This window comes from Leptonychotes weddellii, chromosome 9 (genome assembly GCF_054177405.1).
Source record: "Leptonychotes weddellii isolate Sample4059 chromosome 9, ASM5417740v2, whole genome shotgun sequence".
NCBI lineage: Eukaryota > Metazoa > Chordata > Mammalia > Carnivora > Phocidae > Leptonychotes > Leptonychotes weddellii.
The window spans coordinates 43,923,043-43,948,781 of NC_138377.1; the positions used below are offsets into that span (position 1 = coordinate 43,923,043).

Sequence of the window (25,739 nt, forward strand, 5' to 3'; positions counted from 1 at the left end):
GGGTGTCCGCACTAAGTTCGGCATCAATATGGTGACCTCCCGGGAGCGGGGGACCACCAGGTTGCCTAAGGAGGGGTGAACCGGCCCAGGTCGGAAACGGAGCAGGTCAAAACTCCCGTGCTGATCAGTAGTGGGATCGCGCCTGTGAATAGCCACTGCACTCCAGCCTGGGCAACATAGCGAGACCCCGTCTCTTTTGAGTTCTCACCTTAAAGTATCCTTTCTTCTCATGTACCTATCGAACACAACGAAAAGTGGCATACTTACATTCTTGCCCAACAGTTTTCCTACTACCCTGTGAATTTCCCCATGGTGAGGCAATCTTCTCTTGTTCTGTCTTACTTTTGATTATCTAGCGAAACACCTGAATATTCAGGTTGCCTAGCGTTTATGGAGTTCCTATTGTATACCAGGTACTACGCTGAGGCAAGGGGATGCCAAGACCGAGGTTAAATGAGAATCCCACAATACATCTCAAAATACTCTTCTGAGAGCAGGGCGCATCAAAATAGGAACTCCTTTCTGAACGTTGCTTCACCTTTATCATTGAGGGTAATTTGTAAGGCGAATGAAACAGTTCCGCTTCGTCGCATTTCAAAATTCTACTGGTCCAGGTAACCGAATGGAAAGGGGTTGTTGCTCTGGCATACCGAGCCCTACCGCCCTTCTAGGGGAAATCCTCCCAGTACGCGCCTCATAAATTTTTACCACCAGCAGGGGTCACTAGGGAGGCTTGCTTAAGTCCCGAAACACACGGGGGAAAGGTAACCGGACTAGTCCGTCAGCTCTCCAGGAAGAAATGCACTTTCAGAGAATAATTTGGATTTATTTCGAATTCTTTTGGCATACGAAAAGCCAGCTGACGGCGACTTGATAGTCCAAATCTTCAGAAAAGTGACGCAAACACCTTCGCTTCAAGGAATATTGGGTCTTCTGCGCGGCCGTAGATTTCGGCCACGTGCGCCTGCGCATAAGAGTAGCGGCGTTGAGTCAGGCAGTCAGTGGAGAAAACTGCGGTAGCGACCCTCAGACCTCGCCATGAAGACTCGCTTTAGCACCATTGACCTCCGCGCGGTACTCGCGGAGCTGAATGCCAGGTACTGAGCGATACGTGACCAGGCTCGTGCGGGGAATGCAGAAGGCAGAGGCCAGTGCCCCAAAGCGGAAGAAAGACCAGCCTGATGTTTCCTTAGTCCCCAGTGCTTTTCTTCTGCGGACCTGGCTAGGCCTGGCTGGGCGAGCGCGTGACATCTTTCCCGTGGCCCTCAGGACACCTGGGGGACCCCAGCGTCCGCGGGCCCCACACCCCGCTCTCGCGGGTTGCCTGTCTCACCAGGTCTTGTGTCAGGCTTTGGCTGGGCCCTCGCCGAGCTCTCGCCTTGTTGGCCTGAGTTGCCTGGGTCTGGCAGCAAACGTTTAGTAAAACACGAGACACCAGGTGGAAGCCAGAATGCCCCAGTAGGCTTTTGCCTCAGGGGTTTCCAGACTGGAGGCCTGATTTCTTTGACACTCCTCCTTACTCCTAAGAGAGGGAATATCGGCGTTTTAGCTGCAAGTAACAGATTCTAGTCAGGTTTCTATTCAGCTGTATGAGTTTTGTCATTTTTCCAGGGTTTCGTTTATCTTTTTTTCCTTTTGTAATAAAGTGGATTAGATTGTACTATATTTCCTTAAAAATATTGGGTCATTTCAAGGACGCAGGGCATTGCATGGTTTTCTTAGGTTTGGCATACCACTTTTGTTCATAAAAAGTTACAATTAAGTTTTGGGCTGAATGCCTGATGGCCTTCAGACTCTGCTCCCTGGTTGACTCCATATCCTTAAAGTTGGGGATCCCCTCTTTCGAAGGCTCTGCTTCCGCCTGCCGCTTTAATTTTTGTGAAGTTTTATATTTCAAATGTTGTTACAGGTTTCCTTTCTCTTTGCAGCTTAATAGGAATGAGAGTAAGCAATGTTTATGATGTGGATAATAAGACCTATCTTATTCGTCTTCAAAAGTAAGAGCATTTTACAGGCTTGTTTTACTTTCGTAATTAAATATGAGATTATTAATTTTTTTTACTTGCACTTTTAGTCTGTTTTACTGAGTTAGCATTGACAAGTGCCCTAAAGAAAAATTTAACTTTTTTCTTCTACAGACCAGACTTTAAAGCTACACTTTTACTTGAATCTGGCATACGAATTCACACAACAGAATTTGAGTGGCCTAAGAATATGATGCCATCTAGTTTTGCCATGAAGGTAAACTTTATACTTGAAGCTAAATTTTAAGGCCCTGAGATTGGTCACTAACGATTTAAGTTTTAAAACATTCGGTTTTCCTTTACTGTTATAAATAAAGTAGAGATAAAATAGAGTAGTTGATAGATACTGGGATGAATAAAGTAGCTGTTTATTGACTTCTCCCTGTTACTCTTCACGCCCCATTGTGCTCCAAATCTTTCTGTTCCCACAGTCACTATTCTAGTTTGAGCTTTCATAACATTTCCTTAAAGTCCCTTAATTACAGTCTACTTCTTGCTATCAAAATAATTGTGTTAGACCAGTGTTAATTTTTCTAAAGCCTCATTTTCATCAGTTTTTCACCTTTTTATGATTCCCTAATTTCTGAATCCATATCCTATTATTCTTGGCTTTCTATGATATGCCCTCCTCCCCTTTCCTAGTTTTCTGCAGTTCACTTTTGAGCTACCAATCTGTATTTTGTTGGAATACTCAATGACATTAGTATGTTACCAATCATATCTTCTTACTTTTCACTTCTTTCTTTTGTTTTTTCTTTTAAAACTGAGATTCTGCATTTGTGGACGTGTTACCTATCCATTTGTTGACATAACAGATATACTGAAAGATTATGTGGTACAGAGGAAAGACATTAGAATCAAATATACCTAACTTTGAATTAATGATTTTGCCGCTAAATAATTTTATAACCCAGAAAAGTTACTTAACCTCTTGAAACTTAGTTTCTTTAAATGTAAAATGTGGATAATACCTCCCTCATGGGGTTACTGGTGAGGATTAATTGAAGTAACATGTAAAGCACCTAACACAATGCCTGACACATATTAGGGCTCCATATGTATTAATTTCCTTCTTCCTCTCCTCCTCACTTTCCTTCAGAAATTTATTTGTTTTGGCATTGTGTTATTTCATTAGAGGCTTTACAGAGAAGAATCTTATCCCCAGCAACTTAGAATCTGTTTTGGATTACAAGTTAGGTAAGTGTTTCCCAAATCACAAGGCCTGTCACAAAATTATCAAACTCTTAAAAGTTTAATATACTTAATAGTAAGCCTACATGGTTCTTTTGGGAATTGTCCTTAATAATGGTGACACTTGGTATTTGTATAGCACTTTTCAAAGTAAATGAATAGTGTATATTTTAAGTTGTTTAATGTAACAGTGGATATGAAGAACAGTTATTTTAGTTTTACAGATGATGTAACAGATGATAAGATATATGATACTGGGATTGTGTAAAAATCCCCAAATCAGGCTATACTAACAGGAAGCCAAACACTCTAAAAAGAGAATTTTATGAGTTAGGTGTACATGCTAAACTAAACGTATAGAGAGATACTCTCCATTGGAGCAGACAATGTTAAGCACGTTATAAATAATTTAAAATAAAGAGATGCTACTGTTGTATGGCATAGTCATGCTCAGTTTGTGGTAAATCACAGTGATTGTTCCTCATTCTCACATTTGGGGATGCCAGTTAACGCTTTGTGGCACTGACAGTCATTTTCACCAAGCTCCTAATAGGGAAATAAACAAAATAAGCACTACATATGTACTGTATGCCCATCTATACTCATGATAAATAATCTTCCCTTTTCTCCATTCCATGGTGTGGATTTCTGTTCCCTTCAAGGATGCCTTTTATCTCCATTTTAACTTTATTTTTCTTGAATAAAAATGCTACTGGGGGACTCTGGAAGGATTGTGATTTTCCCCTGGGGACTTAAAAATAGCCCTATACGTAGGCCACTGTTTAAATCAAAATCATCATAGACCACTCATAAATCAGAACTATTGAATATAGGAGGGGGAAATTGTTAGAAGTTTGAAAAGTCTTATTACATCTGTCTGAATATACAAGTGCATAAAATAATTTTAGTCAATCTGAACTATCAGGTCTGGGGAAGAAGTCTTGGTTATCAAAGAGTTGGCATTCTAAGAATGATTGTATATTTCTTTCTCTTTTTTTAAGGTGACTATATTAACTTCTCTGTAAAATTTGTCTTGAAAGCATTCTATTTTACTGGGCTTGACTAAGGGGTCATTCAAATTCAAGAATTAGAAACAATTGGAAGATTTTTTAGGCACTACAGAGTAATCTTGTTTCTGATCTATGTTATGCTTAAATATCTGTACTAAAGGATGGTATATATAATCTAAAGCAATAGGTATTTACAAAGTAATTTGTATTTGGGTTTAAAATGTTAATTTTATTTTAATTGCTAGTAAGAAAAGAACATTGTGACTTAGGGATAGGAAGAATGGGATTTGATAAGGAATGAGAGTTAATACATTTGGATTTGAGCTAGGTTGATCAAAACCTTTGGAGACAGTACCAGAAAAATTGTCTGGGTTATATTAATAAATTTGTGGGACTAGAAGGTAATTGGATGTATGTAGAGGATTATACCAATAGAATACCAATAAGCTCATGGTTCAGAATTTGTATTTGAAGTGGAAGATTAGTGAAAACTACTAATTAATTTTGAACACAAAGGAAATTGGGGATACTTAAAAGATGGAACTAGAAAGAGGCTTAAAAAAAAGGTTATGGTTTTGAATGAGGTCATCAGGGTAAGAAAAAGGGATTTAGCAGTGGTATAAACAACAAAATAAATATCTCTATAGATCTGTCATTATCTTCTTTAAAAAGTATAAAATACTGTTTCAGAGTTAGAGTCGTCTGAAGTGTTTTTCCTTTGATTATCATCTGCAAGCTTTTGTTTACTACTTTTTAAATGTTATTCTTGATGATAATGAAAAGAGGAAACTTATTTACAAACCAGTATCAAACAATTAGGAATTGACTTCTACATAAATGACATTTTCTTCTGTTTTTCACTAGTGCCGAAAACATTTGAAGAGTCGGCGATTGGTCAGTGCAAAACAGCTTGGTGTGGATAGGATTGTAGATTTTCAATTTGGAAGTGATGAAGCTGCTTATCACTTAATCATTGAGCTCTATGATAGGGTAAGTTAAATTTGGGGAACGAGATAAAGGATAATTGATCATTATATTGTTAATTATTTGTGTAATACTATTGTACTGTGAAACATGGGCAGGGAACGTTCTGCCCCTTCCCCTGCAGGCAACTGCAACTGCAGCCCATCTGAAATTGATTTTTGTATGTGGTCTCAGGTAGTGGTCAGTTAAAATTTGCATGATACCTACTTTAAAAATTTTTTTTTAAAACTTTTGTTTTGAAATGATTATAGATTCACAGGAAGTTGCAAAGATAAGAGAGGTCAGTGTCCCTCAGTTGTTATATTTTACATAATTATAGTACAGTATCAAAATCAGGAAATTGATATTTGTACAATGTATGCATCTAGTTCTGTGCATTTTACCACCTTTGTAGATACATGTAACCACTATTGCAGTCAAGATACCGAATTTTCCATTACCACAGAGATCTTCTTGGTGATACCTCTTTATGGTAATACCCACCTATCTCTCTTCCTGCCACCGTCCCAACCTCCTGACAACTACCAATGTATTCTGTCTCTGATTTTGTCATTATATTGGGTCTTCAACAAAGAAGTCAGTTTCAGAACCTTGCTGGAAAGGATATATCAGATACTCTTAAACAGGAGTAGATAAATTACAGCTGGTGGCCCCTTGTTATAAAGCTTATGAACTTAAGAATGTTTTTTATGTTTTAAAAGGGCTCTTAAAAAAAAAAAGATGCAACTGAGACCATATGTGGCCACAAATGCTAAAATGTTTACTATCTTGCCTTTTACAGAGTTAGCTTTGTAAAAAAGTTTGCTGACCCCTGCTCTTATATAATAGACTCACATCGTCTGAGCCAGTATTGCTTAGACAAATGCCAAAATGTATCAGGGGACCAAATTAGAATTTATGAGACTTACTTTAATCTAGAAGCAGGTGCTTTTATGAAAATAGAGTGCCAACCTGTGATCTAGGATGATTAGAATTAATCAGATAGGACTAAATAAACTGGAGAGAATCTAATTGTGGTTAATTTTTTTCAGAATATTGTTGGTGTTATTTTTATGCTGAGTGTTTTATGGTATATGATAAAGCCCTTTACCTTTCTCTTGATCTGTAGTAGTTTGTGCTTCTGCAAATTGAAGTGATACATTCTTTAAATGGTAATTTGCTCTTATTGATCCCTTAGAATTTTAGGAACAAATGTCTTTTATGGAGATTTTTTTTTACTGCTAATGGCAATGTGTATATTTACATAGGTTTGATAAGAATTTGTCCTTCCTTTTACCAAGATATAAGTAGGCAAATTGATTGTACAACTAAGGTCAAACCTGGGGTATCATAGTTGAGAATAAGTCTCATTTAAGTAGGATAACAAGCTCATCATTAAGGAACAAAGGTTATATTGTATATGCAGAAGCAGTGTCCACAAAGCCCTCCTGAGAAACTGGTTTTGTACCTATTCTGTGGCGTGTAGGATCCTAGCCTATTGGTAGTAAGGAAGGGTAGGTTTGAGTAACTTTAAAGAGGAATTTACCTACATTTATAGGTATACCACAGACACAATGAGTAGTGGTTTTTTTGTTTGGTCTGGTTTCATAGCTTTGAATTAGAAGCAAATACTAATTGTTAAATCTCTGGGTTAACAAACTTTTGAAAATAAAATCCCAGATTTCTTATGAATTCTCCAGGCAGCAGTAATTATTATGGCTTTAGTAATTGCTTCATACCTTATGGCTCTAGATTTGCTGACTATAAGGAGATTTGTATATGTTAATTAACATTTCTTGCTGTACTTTTATAAATAAATCAGGCCAAGATGCAGTGAGAGTAGCTTATGTGTATGTATATTTGTCATCAATAATTTTAAATGTTATGATCATGAGAGGGGACTGTAAAAAAAAAAAAAAAGGTATCCAAAATTTGAAAAGAGACAAAAAGGACACAGTGTCATTTTAGTATCCTGCTGAGTGCTGTCTAGCAGGCACTCCTGGGGATTATTTTTTTCTTGAAGGATGTATATCTTTGATTTGCTATTTACTATTGATTAGGTTTTTAAAACAACTCTATAAAGGTAGATTTTAACTTGTAGGAAACTGATAGAAATACAAATAATTCTTGCCTCATAGCAATGAAAATAATTGCATCTAGTAGAGATTCAAATTATATCTGTCCAGAGAAAAGATATCCCCAAAGGTTGGTCTTATCTAACTGCCTTGAATTGGCAATCTTATACAGTCATTCTCTCAGTCACTCTAAATATTTCACTTATTTCATTTCTCTTACAACCAGTTTTACAATCTAGTTGGTTCTCTTATTAATTAAATAAACTTTTTACAGTTACCAAAATAGTATATTGTCTTGTGTCAACCATTGTTTCTAGTGAAATCATTGTTGGCTCTTTTGAAGGTAATCTGGGCTTTTAATCTGGATGCTTTAAAATTTTTTCTCTTCGTGTTCAGTTTTCAGTTTTGCTGTGGTGTGCCTAGTTGAGTTTTTATTTGTAATTATCTTTTGGGGGTTCATAGCACTTCTAGAACTGAGTTTATGTTTTTCATCAGTTTTGGGAAACTCAGCCATATTTTCTTTGACCTGTCTTCCAGGTCACTAATTTTATTGCTATCAGACAAGAGTCATTTGGAGTCATTTGGAATTGCTTTGAGCATCTGTTGTTTTGTTTTGTTTTGTTTTTAAGATTTTAGTTATTTGACAGAGAGAGAGAGACAGCAAGAGAGGGAACACAAGCAGGGGGAGTGGGAGAGGGAGAAGCAGGCTTCCTTCAGAGCAGGGAGCCTGATTCGGGGCTCGATCCCAGGACCCTGGGATCATGACCTGAGCCGAAGGCAGACGCTTAACGACTGAGCCATCCAGGCGCCCCTTGAGTGTCTGTTTTTATTGTCTGTTGTTTCTTTTGATTTTAATTACACTGTCTTGTCTCCTCACATGTCTGGTTATTGTATTGTGTGTCCGACATTGAGTAGGAAAAACAGTAGTTATATTGTGAGATCTGGAATGATGTTGTCTTCCTCTAGAGAAGATAATTGCTTTTGACAAGTGGCTAAAGGCACAGATAATCCCAGATTACCTCACTCCAGTCAAGAATTGAATTGATAGAAGCTGGGCCTGGAAAAGCTGGTATATTTCCAATTCATCTCATCCCCTGAGATGTAGCCTTTATGACCCTCTATTCAGAGCTGGACCTACAGGATATCCCTCCCTCCCCAACTCATCTTTCACTTGGACTCTGAACTCTGGTTTTATTCCCCTTAGTTGTCCCGTAAGTCTATCAGAATTTATGCTCAGCTTCTCAGCCTATCATCAGCTGCTTCTTAACTGTTAGACAAATGATCCGAGGGGAAGATTAGCCCCAAGCGTGGGACTTATCTTTCTGAGTTTTCTTCTCCTAGGTTTCAGTCCTGTAAATGTTTACTGTCTTGCTTGCATTTTTTATTTCTTAAAAGACAGGCTTTGTGTATTTTGTCCATATAATGTGATGTGTATATCCCCTAGAGAAGGATTTGTTACTTAGAATTTTCAACTTACTTGATCACAGAGTTCTTTTTTTATGGAGGGGGGACCATCTTAAGGAAGAGTTTGGGAAACCTTGATTTAAGGAAAAAACACTTCCAGGGAAGTAACTGCCTTACTGGAATCTGCCAGATGTTCTCGGTAATTGCACATTTTGATTCAACAAACATTTATTAAGTACCTTCTGTGTGCCAGGCTCTATGGCCAGGTGTTTTTCAAGTCACATATTCCTGAACCAGACACTATATGGACATTTTTCCGAGCTCCCAGCTTTCCTTCTCCAGTTAACTTTTATGTTAAATGCATGAATGCTTTGAAGTCAGAACTTTCAGGAGTAGGTATTACTCTTTGAACACCTAGTAACTTCTGGTTAATCAAGGTGAATGGTGGCCCCATCTACTAAAGCCACTTCCCCAGCTTGAGATTGGGGCTACTCTTCCTATCTTCTCTGACCAACTTCTAAGTAGTTGCTAAGGCATTGTGATTATCTATTTTAATTCTGTAACAACCCCTGTCTTTCCTGTCTATAATAAATTTGGAAGGCTGTATTCTTTAGGCAGTTTTATTTTCATTAAGTTTTCCCCCTTCTTCGCCTGAGTGGCTGAGTCAGTTAATCGCTCGACACTTTAGTTTTGGCTCGGGTCAGGATCTCGAGGTTGTGGAATTGAGCCCCGTGTCCAGCTCTGTGCTCAGTGCAGAGTCTGCTTCAGATTCTGTCTACCTCTCTCTCTCTCACACTCGTGTGCAGTCTCTCCTTCAAATAAATAAATAAAGTCTTAAAAAAAAAGTTTCCCTCCTCTTTTTTATTGAAAAGATTATGTAACAATATATTTAAGTCTTTTTAATATTTTCATTTTCCCATATATTTGCTTTCTACTTCCTAGAATACAGAATTTTTTTGTCTTGCTATTTTTTACTTAAGATTATAAACATTCTCCTACTTTTTCAAGACATAGTCTTAATAAGTTAACAGCTTTTAAATAGTTTGTTATGTTGATATATCATAATTCAGCAATTTCCCTAATTTTCACATTTAGACTGTTGCCATTTTTTTTTTCTATTGTAAATAAACTTCAGTGAATATCTTTAAGCATGTAGCTTTTGGTTTTATTGCGTTATTACAGTAGGATATATTACAAGTGTGGAATTACTTGGATAGAGAGTATAACTGTCTTTATTCATTTTCCACATAACTTGCTATCAAAAGACAAATAGCTCTTCACTTAGCTCTAAAATGTCTGTTCTGAATTGTTCTTAATAAGCCACAGTATCTGTAGACCTGCCTCATGCAAGGGCAGCAGTTAGTTCAGCTGGTGGTCATCAGGGTGTTAATTGACTACAGGTTTCCCCTGCTATCCAAAAGTAGAGCCGTTCTTATGAAACCTTTTATAAGCTGAAATGGTGTAAAGCAAAGAAGCAGTTGCCATCAGTTTATATGGAAAAATTTTTGAGCACTCCCAGACGCAAAAAATAACTTCTCTTAGGCTCTTCTGATACTTTAGGTCATATCTTACTAATAGGCGCACAAAATAAGTAGAGAGAAAGCACAGATGCTCACAGTTCAAAGCTATGATGGCTTGCTGCTGAGATGCTGAGTGTAGTTCCAGGGAATCGGCAGTGCCACCTTTCACTGCTTGGGATATGTCCTGACTCTGTAACAGATCACTGCAAAACAGACTGAGTGCTTTTTTTCATAAAAGTGAAAATCCTTTAAAGATTTCTTTCAGTTAGTGAAAACAGGTACTAATGTAGGTCTTTTATAAGAAAGCAGTTTTGAAAACTGGGGGATAACTGTATTGTGCTTCCATTAGTGACTTCTATAGAACCATCAGACAATGAGTTTAAAGTTGCTGTACATTCCTTATGTTTCAAACTTGGGGTCCTTTATTTGCTTATCTTATTTCACAGTCTGTGCTGTGCAAGTGCAAAGAGCAGTGTTTAGATGTGATTTAAATGTTTTTTGTTTGTAACTTCATTTCTGTAGATTAAGTTTTCAAGAGACTGCAATATCTTCCTCACTTTTTAAGAAGTTTCAAGAATGATTTGGGAAAAGCAGTAAATTATATTTTATTCTATTACAGGGGAACATTGTTCTTACAGATTATGAGTACCTAATTTTGAATATCCTGAGATTTCGAACTGATGAGTCAGATGATGTTAAATTTGCTGTTCGTGAACGCTATCCAGTCGATCATGCTAGAGCTGCTGAGCCTTTGCTTACCTTGGAAAGGTAACATGTTTTGTTTATAAGCTCATTTCATAATGTATTAGGAGGTAAAATAGGTCAAAGGTCAGAATATGAATGAACTGTCACATAAGAAAATATTTTGTTTACTTGCATACAGTAACTAAATTTGGATTGCTTGAACTACATAAATGTGCATATAAGCAATTAAGCCTCATTTGCAAGTAGCAAATATGTCTTTTTTTTTTTAATTTTTAAACATTTTATTTATTTATTTGAGAGAGGGACAGAGAAAGTGAGACAGCACAAGTGGGGTGAGGGGCAGAGGGAGAAGCAGACTCCCCGCTGAGCAGGGAGCCCGATGCGGGGCTCGATTCCAGGACTCCGGGATCATGACCCGAGCTGAAGGTAGATGCTTAACGACTAAGCCACCCAGGCGCCCCGCAAATATATGTCTTTTTAATCTAAGTCTGGTGTTACTTCAGATGTTTATGATTTCTTGGTAAAGTGAGGGGACTTACTAGCTATTCTGTAAGAAGACAGATGTCTATCTTAGGCAGAGTGCAAATGGAAATGGTTTAGCCAAGAAAAGGGAGTACTGTGGGATAAGGTGCTGATTGTAATTATAAAATTATAATGATGAAATGTTTGCAAGAAAATGTAGTGCTCTTCTGGCTGAAAGGTTTTGCTGGCTAATAGCTATAGCAGAGGTTCTGAAAGTGTAACATGCATCCCATTCACCTGGAGGGCTTAATAAAACATAGATTGCTGCCCTTGCTTCCAGTGTCTGATTCAGTGGATCTGGGATCGGCCCAGGAATTTACATTTCTTTTTTTTTAAGATTTTATTTATTTATTTGACAGAGAGAGCCACAGTGAGAGAAGGAACAAAGCAGGGGGAGTGGGAGAGGGAGAAGCAGGCTTCCCGCTAAGCAGGGAGTCCGATGTGGGGCTCGATCCCAGGACCCTGAATCAATCCCAGGACCCTGAGATCATGACCTGAGCCGAAGGCAGATGCTTAACGAAGGCAGATGCTTAACGACTGAGCCACCCAGGCAGCCCCAGGAATTTACATTTCTAACAAGTTCTCAGGTTATGTTGATGCTGCTGATCTGGGGACCAGAGGGGCCCACAGCATCGTTAAGAGTTCTTATTAAAGCCATTCCAGGTATTAAGATATATCACCAGGTTCTACAAACATTTACCTGTATATAAAAACATCACTTTCCTGTCATGTATGAGCACATTGACAATAAGCAATATGACTTAGTTGAGAAAGTATTGATTTTTCTTAGGAAATTTGGTTTCAGGTCCCAGTCTGCTGCTCAGGAACCTACTACCCTTGGATAAATTACTTTTACAACCCATTTTCTTACCTACAAAGTGAACTAATTCCTCTTGTACTTTAGAGTACCATGATGATCAGGCAATTTGATGTGTATGAAAGTACTGTGAATATGAATATTGCTATAAATATAAGATAGTAAGAGGTGTGTCAATTTTGTTTTCACAGATTGACTGAAATAATAGCCAGTGCACCTAAGGGTGAACTATTGAAGAGAGTTCTTAATCCATTACTTCGTGAGTAATCCTAAATAGAGCAGTGAAATGTTTGCAAGAAAATGTAGTTTTCAGGATTCTCTTATGAAATTAGGAGGCATTAAAAAGTTACCTCTGCAACTTTCCAACTGTTAGTATAGCACACATAAAACTTGTTAAGTTTGGGTTTTTTATAAATTTACTCTGTTAACATGATGTATTGCATTAACTAGTTTTTGGATGTTAAAACAATCTTTCATTCCTGATTTATGTCCTTTATATGTGGCTCAATTCCATTAAATTTCTATAACTTATGCACTGACTTCTGTAATTGTTTTATAGTCTCAAATATTTATAAGTACTTGAATTGTTATTCCTAATAACATTTCAAAAATAAGTAAAATAAAATCTTAAAAAGCAAAATAAGTAAATTGTTATTTTCACTGGCTACTGTAATTGAGTAGATATTTATATTGGGATATAAATTTTGGATTATATTTTGAATGTTAAATTTTATAGGAAAATACTAAAAATGATACCCTCTGCTTTTATAGCCTATGGACCAGCTCTCATTGAACACTGTCTTATAGAAAATGGATTATCTGGAAATGTCAAAGTGGATGAAAAATTTGAAAGTAAAGGTATGCCTGCATGCTACAAGATTTGTCCATTTTCATTTATTTCCTTTTTTAAAAACTATGAAAATTAATTCTGGGAAAATAATAAAAGTGAGCAGGTAGCCGTAAACTTAAAAACATTTAACCCGTGAATGTTCTATCCATATGGTATTCCTGGCTTCCTACCCTAATGTGGCACTTTTACTTTTTTTTTTTTTCTTTTTAAGATTTTATTTATTTGAGAGAGAGAGAAAGCACAGATAGGGAAAGGAGCAGAGGGAAAAGTAGACTCCCCGCTGAGCAGGGAGCCCAATGCGGGGCTCAATCCCAGGAATCATGACCTGAGCCGAGGGCAGATGCTTAACTGACTGAGCCACCCAGGCTCCCTGCTTTTCTCCTTTTTAAAGATTTTATTTATTTGGGACAGAATGAGAGAGAGAGCACAAGCTGGGGGCGGGGGGTACAGAGGGAGAGGGAGAAGCAGACTCCCCACTGAGCAGGGAGCCTGAGGAGAGGCTTGATCCCAGGACCCCGGGACCATTACCTGAGCTGGAGGTGGATGCCTAATTGACTGAGCCACCCAGGCACCCCTCTAATGTGGCACTTTATCCCTAGTAACTCACAGTTCAGTCTCTGCCTTATTACCTTTCAACTTTAGAATATTCTCTCTTCCTCTCCCTAAATATTTGAAGTGGTTACCAAACTTGATAGTCTCTGTTACAGGCTTGAAGGAGTTGAATTACTCACCTTCTGACTAGGAAGTTGGAGTGCTTTTAGAAATAGCATTATTCATGCATTTTAATTCTGTAAGAACTGTAATGTAGCTATAAGATGAATTAGGCTTTTGTAATTACTTAAAGGAACCTAACTAAATTGCCAATTAGGATAATAAAAATTAGAGGAAATATAACGGAAATGGAAGACTTGGTTTTTGACAGATTTATCTGCAGATTCTCATGTAAAATTTTTAAAGTCATTCTTCACGTTTGTATTTTGGGGTTATATATAATTTAAGCTTTAGGGATAGTAATTTTTATGCTGTAAATGTTTTTATGTTTAAAAATACAAGTTAAATGTTTTAGTGAATGATTTAGTATTTAAAATACTAATTCGTAGTGCAATCCTGATCAAAATGCCAACAGGTGGTATTGTTTTTGCAACTCTAGTGTTTTATTTCAAATATGATATTCTTGTGGAATAAAAGCATGTGAAAATGTTCAGGAAAACTGGAAAATAATAGTAATGATGGAGAATAGCCCTTTCATAGATTAAAATATATTAAGAACCTAACAGTAAGTTTTTGAAGAAATACAAAATAAAGAATTCAGAAACAGGCCCAAATATATATGGAAATTTAGTATATGAACAAAATACCTTTACCATCATGAGGGGAAAAATGATTCAGTAAAAAGCTGTTGGGATCACAAGCTGGCCAAAACATATTCTTAATTACATCTACTGATTACAAACATGAAATAACTGTATCTACTTTTCTTGAACATTTTTTACTATTGCATCAGCACTTTTCTGTTTTCTACATGGTTGTTTAATAGTTGTTAATTGACACTTGATTTTTTTCCATTTTTATTCTGTTAGATATTGAAAGAGTACTTGTTTGTCTGCAGCAAGCAGAAGACTATATGAAAACAACATCCAACTTCAGTGGAAAGGTAGCACCACATATACTTATTGTATATTGTTGTGGTTTTATTTATTTAGATTTTCAGAATTTAAAGTTCATTAAGGATCACTACATGTAAGTTTTTTGTTGTAATTTGGAAATTCAACATCTATAATATGCTTATTCTAGGGTTTTTTGTTTTTTTAAATTGCTGTTGGGTTTATAATTTTTCTTCTGTTTCTTTTATAGGAAGTATTAGGTGAAGTCATTATTGTTATACCAGGAAAGTTGAGGGATTTGAAAATATATCCTCTTAGGTTGATTTTTAGATAGAGAAGCATGTTTTAATTTACCAGCACTTTTTAAAAAATTGGTGATTTACATCACTCAATTTTTTATATTAAAAAATTTTTTTTTAATTTAAATTCAATTAACCAGCATATAAAACATCATTAGTTTCAGATGTAGAGTTCAGTAATTCGTCAGTTGCATATAACACCCAGTGCTCATCACACCACGTGCCTTTCTTAAAGCCCGTGACCCAGTTACCCCATTCCCCCACCCACCTTCCCTCCAGCAACCCTCAGTTGCTTTCCCATAGTTAAGCTTCTCCCCTAGTTTGTCTCCCTCTCTGATTTCTACCCATTCCGTTACATCACTCTAATAGGTAAACATCCTCTGAATTATCTCATACCTTCTTTTTCTTCCCTATTGGAAGTATAACTTTATAACAGAAGTTCAGAAAAAGTTCTGAGTAATTATACCTAAATACAGTGCAAATATCCTGCCCAGTTTTTTTTTTTTTTTTTTAAAGATTTTATTTATTTATTCATTAGAGACAGAGGGAGAAGCAGGCTCCCAAGGAGCAGGGAGCCCGATGCGGGACTTGATCCCAGGACCCTGAGATCATGACCTGAGCCGAAGGCAGACGCCCAACCATCTGAGCCACCCAGGCGCCCCCTGCCCAGTTTTTTAAATAAATTAAAATTTCCTACCAACAAAGTGAATCTAAGATTTTTTCTGCTGGAAGTAAAATGCTTTTGGTTGTTTTAAGTTGCAGAACATCTAAAAATGGAAAGAAAAAAGCATAGTGCACATGTATAATCCCACCACTTTATTAAATCACTAGTTTTCATTTTCTTCCTTATTTTTTCTTGTCCATATGAAAAAAAAAACAGTATTATTTAATAATATTTAGCCTAGAAACATCATTTGAGAATTGATACAGTCAATAGACAAATGCAGCAGATTATTTAAAACTGGAATAATTTTATAAGTTAAATTAATAAAATTTGTATCAGAAATGGAAAGTAAATCTTTGTTAACTATGAAGAGAGAGAGTTTTAATACTGGATTTTTGTAGGGGTACATCATTCAGAAAAGAGAAATAAAACCAAGCTTGGAAGTTGATAAACCGACTGAAGACATATTCACGTAAGCATGTAGGCGTGAGTCAGTTTGCTTTGGATGTTTATTAATGTTCTCGAATGATATAATAAATATGTTTTGCAGGTATGAGGAATTTCATCCTTTCTTGTTTTCTCAACATTCACAATGTCCATATATAGAATTTGAATCATTTGACAAGGTGGGTTTTCCAGTTCTGTTTTTTTGACCAGTTAGCACGATATGAGTTATTAAATTAATACCAACTTACTTTGATTGATAAATTGAAAATATTTTTGGTTTACAATCACTGAATCTGGGCATTAAAGGTCAATGCAGTCACAAATAAAAACTATTGGAAATTTTTGTTGCCATTTTATTTCAAGATGAAGGACCAAAGATTTTAACTTAATTTGATTGTCTGTTTAGCTATATGATACATTTACTGGGAATCTGTTCAAGTTCTTTGAGTAGTGTTATAACACAAAATGGACTCTAAAATTCTATGTATGTAAGTTGAAGTAGAGACCATGTTTTTTTTTTTAAACTAGTTACTATCTTTTTTTTTTTTTTTTTTTTTTACTAAGGCTGTGGATGAATTTTATTCCAAGATAGAAGGTCAGAAAATAGATTTAAAAGCTTTACAACAGGTATGGTATTGCTGAAAACATTTATATTAAACCAGCTAGCCTTAATGTGGTTTTTGTGTGGATGATGCTTTCATAATAGGAATGGGCAGCCTTTCAGAAGTAGTATGGGAATGCCCTGATCCTTTGGTTTATTGATAAAGGTACAGGGGAGGTCTCATTGTTGAAAAGCATTCCCTCATTTGTTCCATCAGTATGTCAGATATTCTCCAAAACGGAAAATACAGTGGGAACGTGAGGCCTGTTATTTATTCCCTAGTATCATTTGTGTTACTGCAGCAACCCAAAGCTTCCCAAACTTTGCTATGAAGGAAATACTCTTCTGAGGAGATTTTTATATAGGCCAAAAGAGAGGGAAATGTCCTTTCTTTACAAATAATCATATTTATCATTAAACTGTTTATTTCTAAGTGGGCTTTCTAACTCCACAGGAGAGTTTAATATGCTCTGTTTCCCCAGCACATTTGACCATGTTTTTGGAGCATTGCTGCAGAACAGCTTCAGAAATCAGCCACACTCTTGATTTGAAATTGATTTGATTTTTCAAAAATATTGATAAGTAAAGTCTTGAAATATGTGTGCAAAAATTTGGAATTATGTGAATCCCTATACCCTCCCCCTGTTATAAAAAATTAACAGCACAGGAGCACCTGGGTGGCTTAGTCGTTAAGTATCTGCCTTCAGCTCAGGTCATGATCCCAGGGTCCTACGATTGAGCCCCGCATCGGGCTCCCTGCTCGGCGGGAGGCCTGCTTCTCCCTCTCCCACTCCCCCTGCTTGTGTTCCCTCTCTTGCTGTGTATCTCTCTGTCAAATAAATAAAATCTTAAAAAAAAAAAAATTAACAGCACAATGTCAAAACATGTGGGTTGAATGAATTAAGTAGTGTGACTGCCACATGGTGGCAGCACATGAACTAGTGAACATATTTCGTGGGCACATTGAATGGCATGTTTTTATGTGCATCAGAATATCCATGAATTATTTTAATGATCACTGTGTTCTTTTAATAGTCACTGTTCTTTTTTTTTTTTTTTTAAAGATTTTATTTATTTGACAGAGACACAACGAGAGAGGGAACACAAGCAGGGGCAGTGGGAGAGGGAGAAGCAGGCTTCCCGCTGAGCAGGGAGCCCGATGCGGGGCTCGATCCCAGGACCCCGGGATCATGACCTGAGCCGAAGGCAGACGCTTAACAACTGAGCCACACAGGCGCCCCTGTTCTTTTTTTTTTTTAATTTTAAGATTTTATTTATCAGAGAGAGCATGAGAGCATAAGCAGGGGGAGGGGCAGAGGGAGAGGGAGAAGCAAACTCCCTGCTGAGAAGGGGCCCAATGCGGAACTCGATCCCAGGACCCTGATATCATGACCTGAGCCGAAGGCAGATACTTAACCGACCGAGCCACCCAGGCGTCCCCTTTTATTAAAAATCTTTTTTCTTAAGATTTTATTTATAGCCACCATTCTTATAATTCAGATTTTTTAAACATTACATCCAGCATTCAAACATTCGTTAATTAGTGATGCTATTACTAGTGTTAGAAAATTTGTTCCAAATCAATAACCTTGAAAGGTAAATGATACATGATAAAATGCTTTATAGAAGGTAAATTAACTACCATGAGCCTTTGTGGCATTAATTTAGGAAAAAGAGTACTCTGTAGAAATGATGATGAGAAAATTAAAAGCAGCAATAAAATAAAAAGAAGCTATTTTGGTAATTTATGTTCGTTAAGAATGCATTTCCCCAAAACATTACTTTTATGTGATAGGAAGACAGTGTCTTGAATTATGCCTTCTTGAATATTGCAAGGGCATTAGGGGCACATATTACATACAATATAACCTATAATCAAAATACCTTCCTATATAGGGAATGGGAGGTAGGTAGTTGGGAGAGGTAGTTTGAGAGCATGAAGCACTTTGGGGTAGGATAGACCTGAGAGGTGGAGTATGGGAACCTTAGCTAGCAAGGTGACAACATTGAGGGGGCTGAAGTGGAGGTGGGATAGTGAGTTTCAGGACGAAAGAGAAAAAGTGTAAGAGGCATGAGAAATCAAAGTTTTTAAAAATCTGTTTTGTCTACAAAAGGAAAAACAAGCATTGAAGAAATTAGATAACGTCCGAAAGGATCATGAAAACCGATTAGAAGCTCTTCAACAGGCTCAGGTATTATGTTTAGCTTTTTCAGATTTCAAAAATGGTAACTTTAAATGTAACACTGTGTGTTAACTAAGTGGAATTAAAATAAAAACTGAAAAGATGGTAACTTTAACTGGCATTATAGTAAACATTTTTGTTTATTTCTTAAGGAAATAGACAAACTTAAAGGAGAGCTCATAGAAATGAACCTACAAATAGTTGACAGAGCCATTCAGGTTGTTCGAAGTGCTTTAGCCAACCAGATAGATTGGACGGAAATCGGGTTAATTGTGAAAGAAGCCCAAGCTCAAGGAGACCCTGTTGCAAATGCAATTAAAGAATTAAAACTACAAACAAATCATGTTACAATGCTACTAAGGTAAGTTTGATTCTTAGTTAAGCTGTTCATGATTGTTTTTATTTTGCTGTTTAATTGTTCACTGTATTCATTTAAAATTTTTTCTCTTTTATTTGGAAATTTATCCTCAAAGATACAGGAAAAAACAATTTACATTAAGATAATGCAGCTATTTAATTTTTTTTAAAAGATTTTATTTAGAGAGCGAGAGAGTGCCAGCGTGCGCATGAGTGCCCATGGGATGGGGGGAGAAGGAGAGAGACTCTGAAGCAGCCTCCACGCTGAGCTTGGAGCCCCTCATGGGGCTCAATCTCATGACCCTGAGATTACAACCTGAGGCAAAACCAAGAGTTAGACACTTAACCGACTGTGCCACCCAGGTGCCCCCCCAAAATGCACCTATTTAAATATTGTAAACAGTCTATAATGTTGTTGAGGAAAAAAATTGAAAAAAAAGTGATGTCATTGACATTAGTGAAATACTATTGAATATTTTTAATAGAAATCCATACTTGTTATCAGAGGAGGAAGATGACGATGTTGATGGTGACATCAGTGTTGAAAAAAATGAAACCGAACCACCAAAAGGAAAAAAGAAAAAACAAAAGAATAAACAGCTGCAGAAGCCTCAGAAAAATAGGCCGTTACTTGTTGATGTTGATCTCAGCTTGTCAGCATATGCCAATGCCAAAAAGTAAGTGTTAAATTTAAGTATGAATTGTAGGTAAAATATCTGCAATAAATCAGTTAGGATATTAAGGATAATATATGTATATATATATTATGTATGTGTGTGCTTTTGGGTGAAAACACTTTTTTAAATCTCATTTTGTGCATTATACAACTTTGTTTTCATAGAGAACATATAAAACAAAGTTGCATAATGCACAAAACTTGTTCTGTATGATTTAAGAATCTAAAATTAGATAAAACATAAATAGAAAGCTAAAGAATAAAGATTTGACTTAAAATTAAGAGAAATATATTTTTCTAGATACTATGATCACAAGAGGTATGCTGCTAAGAAAACACAAAAGACTGTTGAAGCTGCTGAAAAGGTACTTAATATCTCTTAGAGTGAACATGAATTGTTTTTCTCTGCTTTAACTTAATGGCCTTAATTATTCTGTTTAAATGAGGTTTTCTAATTCACAGATATCTTTCAGGTTTAATTTTGCTTTAAATATGTGTATTTCTGGTATTTATTTTCTTCCCTGAACTTCCTTCCCAGTCTTCCCTGTCTTGGTAAATAGTGCCTTCTTTTTTCCCTTTAGTTAGGTTAAAAATGCTGGACTCATCCTAGACCCTTTGCTCTTAAACCATATCCATTCCCTCATCAGCATATCCTTGTAGCTTTTCCTATAGGGTGTAACCAGAATCTGACCACTACTCATTAGTCCAGGCCCTCATCATCTCTGTTCACATGGATTGTAACAGTAGCCTCTTCCTGGGTCTCTCTTCTTCTACCCTTTTCCCCCTGCAGTCTGTTCTTCATTCAGCAGCCATAGTGATCTTTTAAAACAAAAGATGAAGTTATTTCTCTCTGTTCAAAATCCAGTTGCTTCCCATATTAAGACAGTTTAGGGGCTCCTGGGTGGTGCAGTCCATTAAGCGTTGGACTCTTGTTTTTGGTTCAGGTCATGCTCTCAGGGTCGTGAAACTGAACCCTGTGTTGGGCTCCATGCTCAGCCTGGAGTCTGCTTGGGTTTCTTTCTCTCTCTCCTTCTGCTCCCCACCCCATCTCCCCCTGCCCCTTGCCCGCTCTTTCTCTCTCAGATAAATTAAAACAAAACCAAGGGGCGCCTGGATGGCTCAGTCATTAAGCATGTGCCTTCGGCTCAGGTCATGATCCCAGGGTCCTGGGATCGAGCCCCGTATCGGGCTCCCTGCTTGGTGGGAGGCCTGCTTCTCCCTCTTCCACCCCCTCTGCTTGTGTTCCCTCTCTTGCTGTGTCTCTCTCTGTCAAATAAATAAAATCTTTAAAAACAAAAAAACAAAACAAAACCAAGACAGTTCAAAGCCCTTCTCTTGCCCTATAAGGCCCTACATGATCTGCTCCCCTCCCATCTAATCACCTACACTCCTCTTGTTAACATTCTTTCTAGCTACACTGGGACCTTAGCTGTTCCTGCAACAGTGACTGATGCTGCCTTCTCAGGGCATTTGTGCTTGCTGCTCTTTCTGTTGAGAATGTTCTTCCCTCAAAATTTCCATGGTTTGATCCCTCCATTCATTGGCATGTCTACTAAAATGAGGCTTTATCAGAGAGTCCTTTCTTGACCACTCTTACTAAAAATAGTACTACCCTCAATCACTCCCTCTTTGCTTTATTTTTTCCTTAAAAAACACCCTTCCCAATTAAAAAAAAAAACACCCTTCCCAACATATGTTTATCTGTCTTCCCTCTAGAAAGTAGATTGTATGAAAGTAGGATCTTTGTTCATTACTTTGTCCCAGTCCCTAGAATATTGCCTAGAACATAGTAACGTTAATATCTGTTAAATGAGTGGCCTTCATGACTTGGCCCTCTGTCTGCCTCTTAACCTCATTTCTTGACATTTTATCTTGTGATCACTACTTTGTGGTCAAGCTGGCCTTTTCTTTTTGCTTACAGTGATCTTCTTCGTATTTTAGCCATGATAATTCTGTTAACCCTTCAGGCTTCAGCCCAAATGCCATTTCCTCAGAAATACCTTCTTTGACCATAAGCAGTTATAAATTAGGTTCCCTTGTTATACTCTCATAGCATCCCTAGAAGCACTTAACATATGTTTATTTGAATAATTATGTGTTTTATATTCGTATCTTCTCCTAGACCCCCTGGTGGGGTTGGGGTGAGAACTTTGTCTTGTTCACTTGTGTGTCTCAGCATCTAGTCCAGAACCTATTATATGGTATGTACTCAGTATCTGGTAAACAAATTGATACTTTTTGTTATTTGTGGGTCTTGAGCAAATATTTGTATGCGGCAAATCCTTGACTTAAATCATTTTAATATTTAAGGCAAAAATCTTTTCTTCATTTCTTTCATGTGGGTATGGGGTGTGTGTGTAAATGGTGCCATTTTGTGACATTTAAAAATAATTTCTTGCCCTGTCATTTACTTGGTGTTTATTTATATTTTATTATTATTATTTTTTTTTTTTTTGAGAGAAAGAAAGAATGCATATGCTCCTGTGCACGTGGGGGGTGGGAGGAAGAGGAGCAGAGAGAGAGGGAGAGAGAATCAAGCAGGCTCCACGCTCAGCACCGAGCCCAATGCAGGACTTGATCTCATGACCTTGAGATCATGACCTGAGCTGAAATCAGGAGTCGGATGCTTAACCAGCTGAGCCACCCAGGCACCCCTTACTTGGTGTTACTAAAATGTGTTCTTAACAAATTATTTAAAAAGTCTCTTCTTATAAATAGGCATTTAAATCAGCAGAAAAGAAAACAAAGCAAACCTTAAAAGAAGTCCAAACAGTTACCTCTATTCAGAAAGCAAGAAAAGTATATTGGTAAGTGTTCTACCTTTTAAAAATAGTTTTTTGTTTTTATTAAAATTATACATGCACATTGTTTAGAAAATGAAGCAGTTCTACAAAGCTTGTTGCAAAAACTAGTACCCCTGCAATATTTTATCCCTACTCCTGTTACCTCCTCTCCATAGAAACTATTTTTAGCTCTTTTAGCTGATTACTTTTGGTATATACCCCCTTTTCTCTTAGTAATATCCTTATATTGCTGCTGCTTAATTTTTCTGTTTTATACTCTATTAATGACTTCCCACTGTCTAAGATGAAGATTTTATTCTTTCCTCCTGTGCTCCATTACACACATATACACTCAGCCTCCCAGTAAAGGTATAGCATAATTTGCCACGGTTGATATTCAGCATTAATATTATACTAATATTTTAATTGTAGTCACAGCTGAGTCATATAACATTACGTTTCTTTTTCTTCCCTGCTCAGCTTTTTGTCTTCCCTGAAGGTAATAATTGTCGTTTCATTTACCTTCCTCTTCCAAGTGTGTTCAGACACATTGGAATTCTATCAGTATCATCTTGCAGAAGTCTCTCCTGACCTTTTTGATTTGACCTACTTTGTTCTAGATCAGTTACTCTTAACATCTTAAGATCTTCTTTTATTTTTATCCTGAAAATTCTCTTTTCCCCTCTCTGTTGGATTCTCTGTCCTGGATTTCATACTTCCTTTTTCTTGGTTGATGGAATATATGCCCTAGAGGCTGCAGGAGAAGGGGTGTATAAGATGTAAAGTTTTTGAGGTCTTCAATATATTAAAAAATTATTTTTACCCTTATACCTAATTGTGTGACTGGCTATAGATTCTAGTTTGAAAATGTTTTCTTCAGACTTAAAAAGTCATTGTTCATTGTGTTAACTTTCAGATTTGATCTTTAAAAGTCTGATGTCATTTTGATAGTTATATTTTATTGAAAATTTGTTTTTGCCTTTCTGTAAACTTGTAGATCTTTTTTCTCTCAGTTTTCCAAAATTTCACAATGATGTAGGTTGGTGAAGATGTTTTAATCTATTATGCTGGATACTCTGTGAGTCTTTTTAATTTAGAAACTTTCAGTTCTGAGAAATTTTCTTGAAATATTTCTTAGCACTCTGTGGATTGCATTTTTCTTTTTGGTTTGTTTTCTTTCTTTTTTTTCTTTCCTTCTGGAAGTCTTATTTATTAAATATGGGACTGCTTGGATGGTCCTCCAATTTTCTTGCATTTTCTGTTTTTCAACTCTTTTTGTTCTATATTCTGAGAGATTTCTTTATCTTTCAATTCCCCCTGAATTTTTAAACGTTTTATTCCTTCCTATCATGTTTTTATTTTAATCTGTTTTTGTTTTTTGTTACTTTTTAAAAACTTCCTGCTTCACTTTCTTTATACTGAGAATAATTTTGATGTATTAATTTTATTTAAAAGTACTCTTTTCTTGCAGATCTTCTCTAAGATTTTTGGTTTGGGTTTTGGTTTGTTTTTTTTTTTTTTAATTTGCTGGGTTTGTCTTCAGCTTTTGTTAAAGACTTTTGTTAATGTCTGGTAATCCTGAATTGTCTGTTCACATTATTGTCCGTTCACATTTTATAGTAGAGTATTAAAATGCTGACTGGAAGTTTTCTCTGGGTGTTTGGGCTTATGAGATGATGTATGTGGGCCATGTTGTGTGGAACTCTAAATGTCTTTAGCTTTTTGACTCTTAAGCTGGTCTCATTTCTCAGGAAAGACTTTTTTCCCCTGCTTGGAAAGTGAAAACCTGGCTGTCATAATTTTGGAAGTCCAGTAGGAATAGATTGGGGAGGTTTAGTATCCAGTAATCCATACATTTACTTAATTGCTCTATTTTACATATGTTACCTCTACTTAGAACTGTGCCACTTTTCCCCTAATTCAGAGATACTCTTTGTACACTTCCTAGAGAATTAACTTCTGGCCTTCTGTTAGGATGTGGAAGGGGCAGCTTACTACCATGTTCAGAGCTGGAAAGAAGATCTAGGGAAGTAACTGCTTCTTGAGCAGATTTTTGGCCAGTTCTCCCATTTTTAACCCCATCTTAAACCCTATTTCTAGCAGTACTTTGTACTGCTATTTTAAGCTTTTTATGGGTTACACAGTGTATATTGATTTGTTTCTTGGCTTTTTCCATTGTCAGCCTTGATTTCAGCTTTTTTTTTTTTATTATGTTAGTCACCATACGTTACATCATTAGTTTTTTTTTTTTTTTTAGATTTTATTTATTTATTTATTTGAGAGAGAGAGAGAAACAGCATGAGAGGGGATAGGGTCAGAGGGAGAAGCAGGCTCCCCGCTGAGCCGGGAGCCCGATGTGGGACTCGATCCCAGGACTCCGGGATCATGACCTGAGCTGAAGGCAGTCGCTTAACCAACTGAGCCACCCAGGCACCCACATCATTAGTTTTTGATGTAGTGTTCCATGATTCATTGTTTGCGTATAACACCCAGTGCTCCATGTAATAGGTGCCCTCCTTAATACCCATCACCAGGCTAACCCATCCCCCCACGCCTGTCCCCTCTAAAACCCTCAGTTTGTTTCTCGGAGTCCATAGTCCCTCATGGTTCGTCTCCCCCTCCGATTCCCCCCCTTCGTTTTTCCCTTCCTTCTCTTAATGTCCTCCATGCTATTCCTTATGTTCCACAAATAAGTGAAACCATATGATAATTGACTTTCTCTGCTTGACTAATTTCACTTATCGTAATCTCCTCCAGTCCCATCCATGTTGATGCAAATGTTGGGTATTCATCCTTTCTGATGGCTGAGTATTCCATTGTATATATGGACCACATCTTCTTTATCCACTCATCTGTTTAAGGGCATCTCGGCTCTTTCCACAGTTTGGCTGTTGCGGACATTGCTGCTATGAACATTGAGGTGCATAAGGCCCTTCTTTTCACTACATCTGTGTCTTTGGGGTAAATACCCAATAGTGTAATTGCTGGGTCATAGGGTAGCTCTATTTTTAATTTTTTGAGGAACCGCCACACTGTTAGATCTT

The 25,739-nt window shown here is 36.9% G+C and overlaps 1 protein-coding gene across 1 annotated transcript in view; it reads left to right on the top strand.

Annotated features, from left to right (window-relative positions):
- The first annotated feature begins 939 nt into the window (after window positions 1-939).
- Window positions 940-25,739, top strand: part of NEMF (nuclear export mediator factor) — a 49,004-nt gene continuing 24,204 nt past the window's right edge. Inside the window, exons 1-16 of the mRNA XM_081829764.1 lie at window positions 940-1,097; window positions 1,929-1,997; window positions 2,139-2,241; window positions 5,090-5,215; window positions 10,807-10,955; window positions 12,423-12,490; window positions 13,003-13,089; window positions 14,662-14,735; window positions 16,050-16,120; window positions 16,199-16,274; window positions 16,660-16,722; window positions 18,811-18,888; window positions 19,032-19,240; window positions 19,722-19,913; window positions 20,214-20,277; window positions 22,631-22,719. Of these exons, the coding sequence (XP_081685890.1) occupies window positions 1,039-1,097; window positions 1,929-1,997; window positions 2,139-2,241; window positions 5,090-5,215; window positions 10,807-10,955; window positions 12,423-12,490; window positions 13,003-13,089; window positions 14,662-14,735; window positions 16,050-16,120; window positions 16,199-16,274; window positions 16,660-16,722; window positions 18,811-18,888; window positions 19,032-19,240; window positions 19,722-19,913; window positions 20,214-20,277; window positions 22,631-22,719 (1,577 nt within the window). The 5' untranslated portion in view covers window positions 940-1,038. The remainder of the gene's footprint in view (window positions 1,098-1,928; window positions 1,998-2,138; window positions 2,242-5,089; window positions 5,216-10,806; window positions 10,956-12,422; window positions 12,491-13,002; window positions 13,090-14,661; window positions 14,736-16,049; window positions 16,121-16,198; window positions 16,275-16,659; window positions 16,723-18,810; window positions 18,889-19,031; window positions 19,241-19,721; window positions 19,914-20,213; window positions 20,278-22,630; window positions 22,720-25,739) is intronic.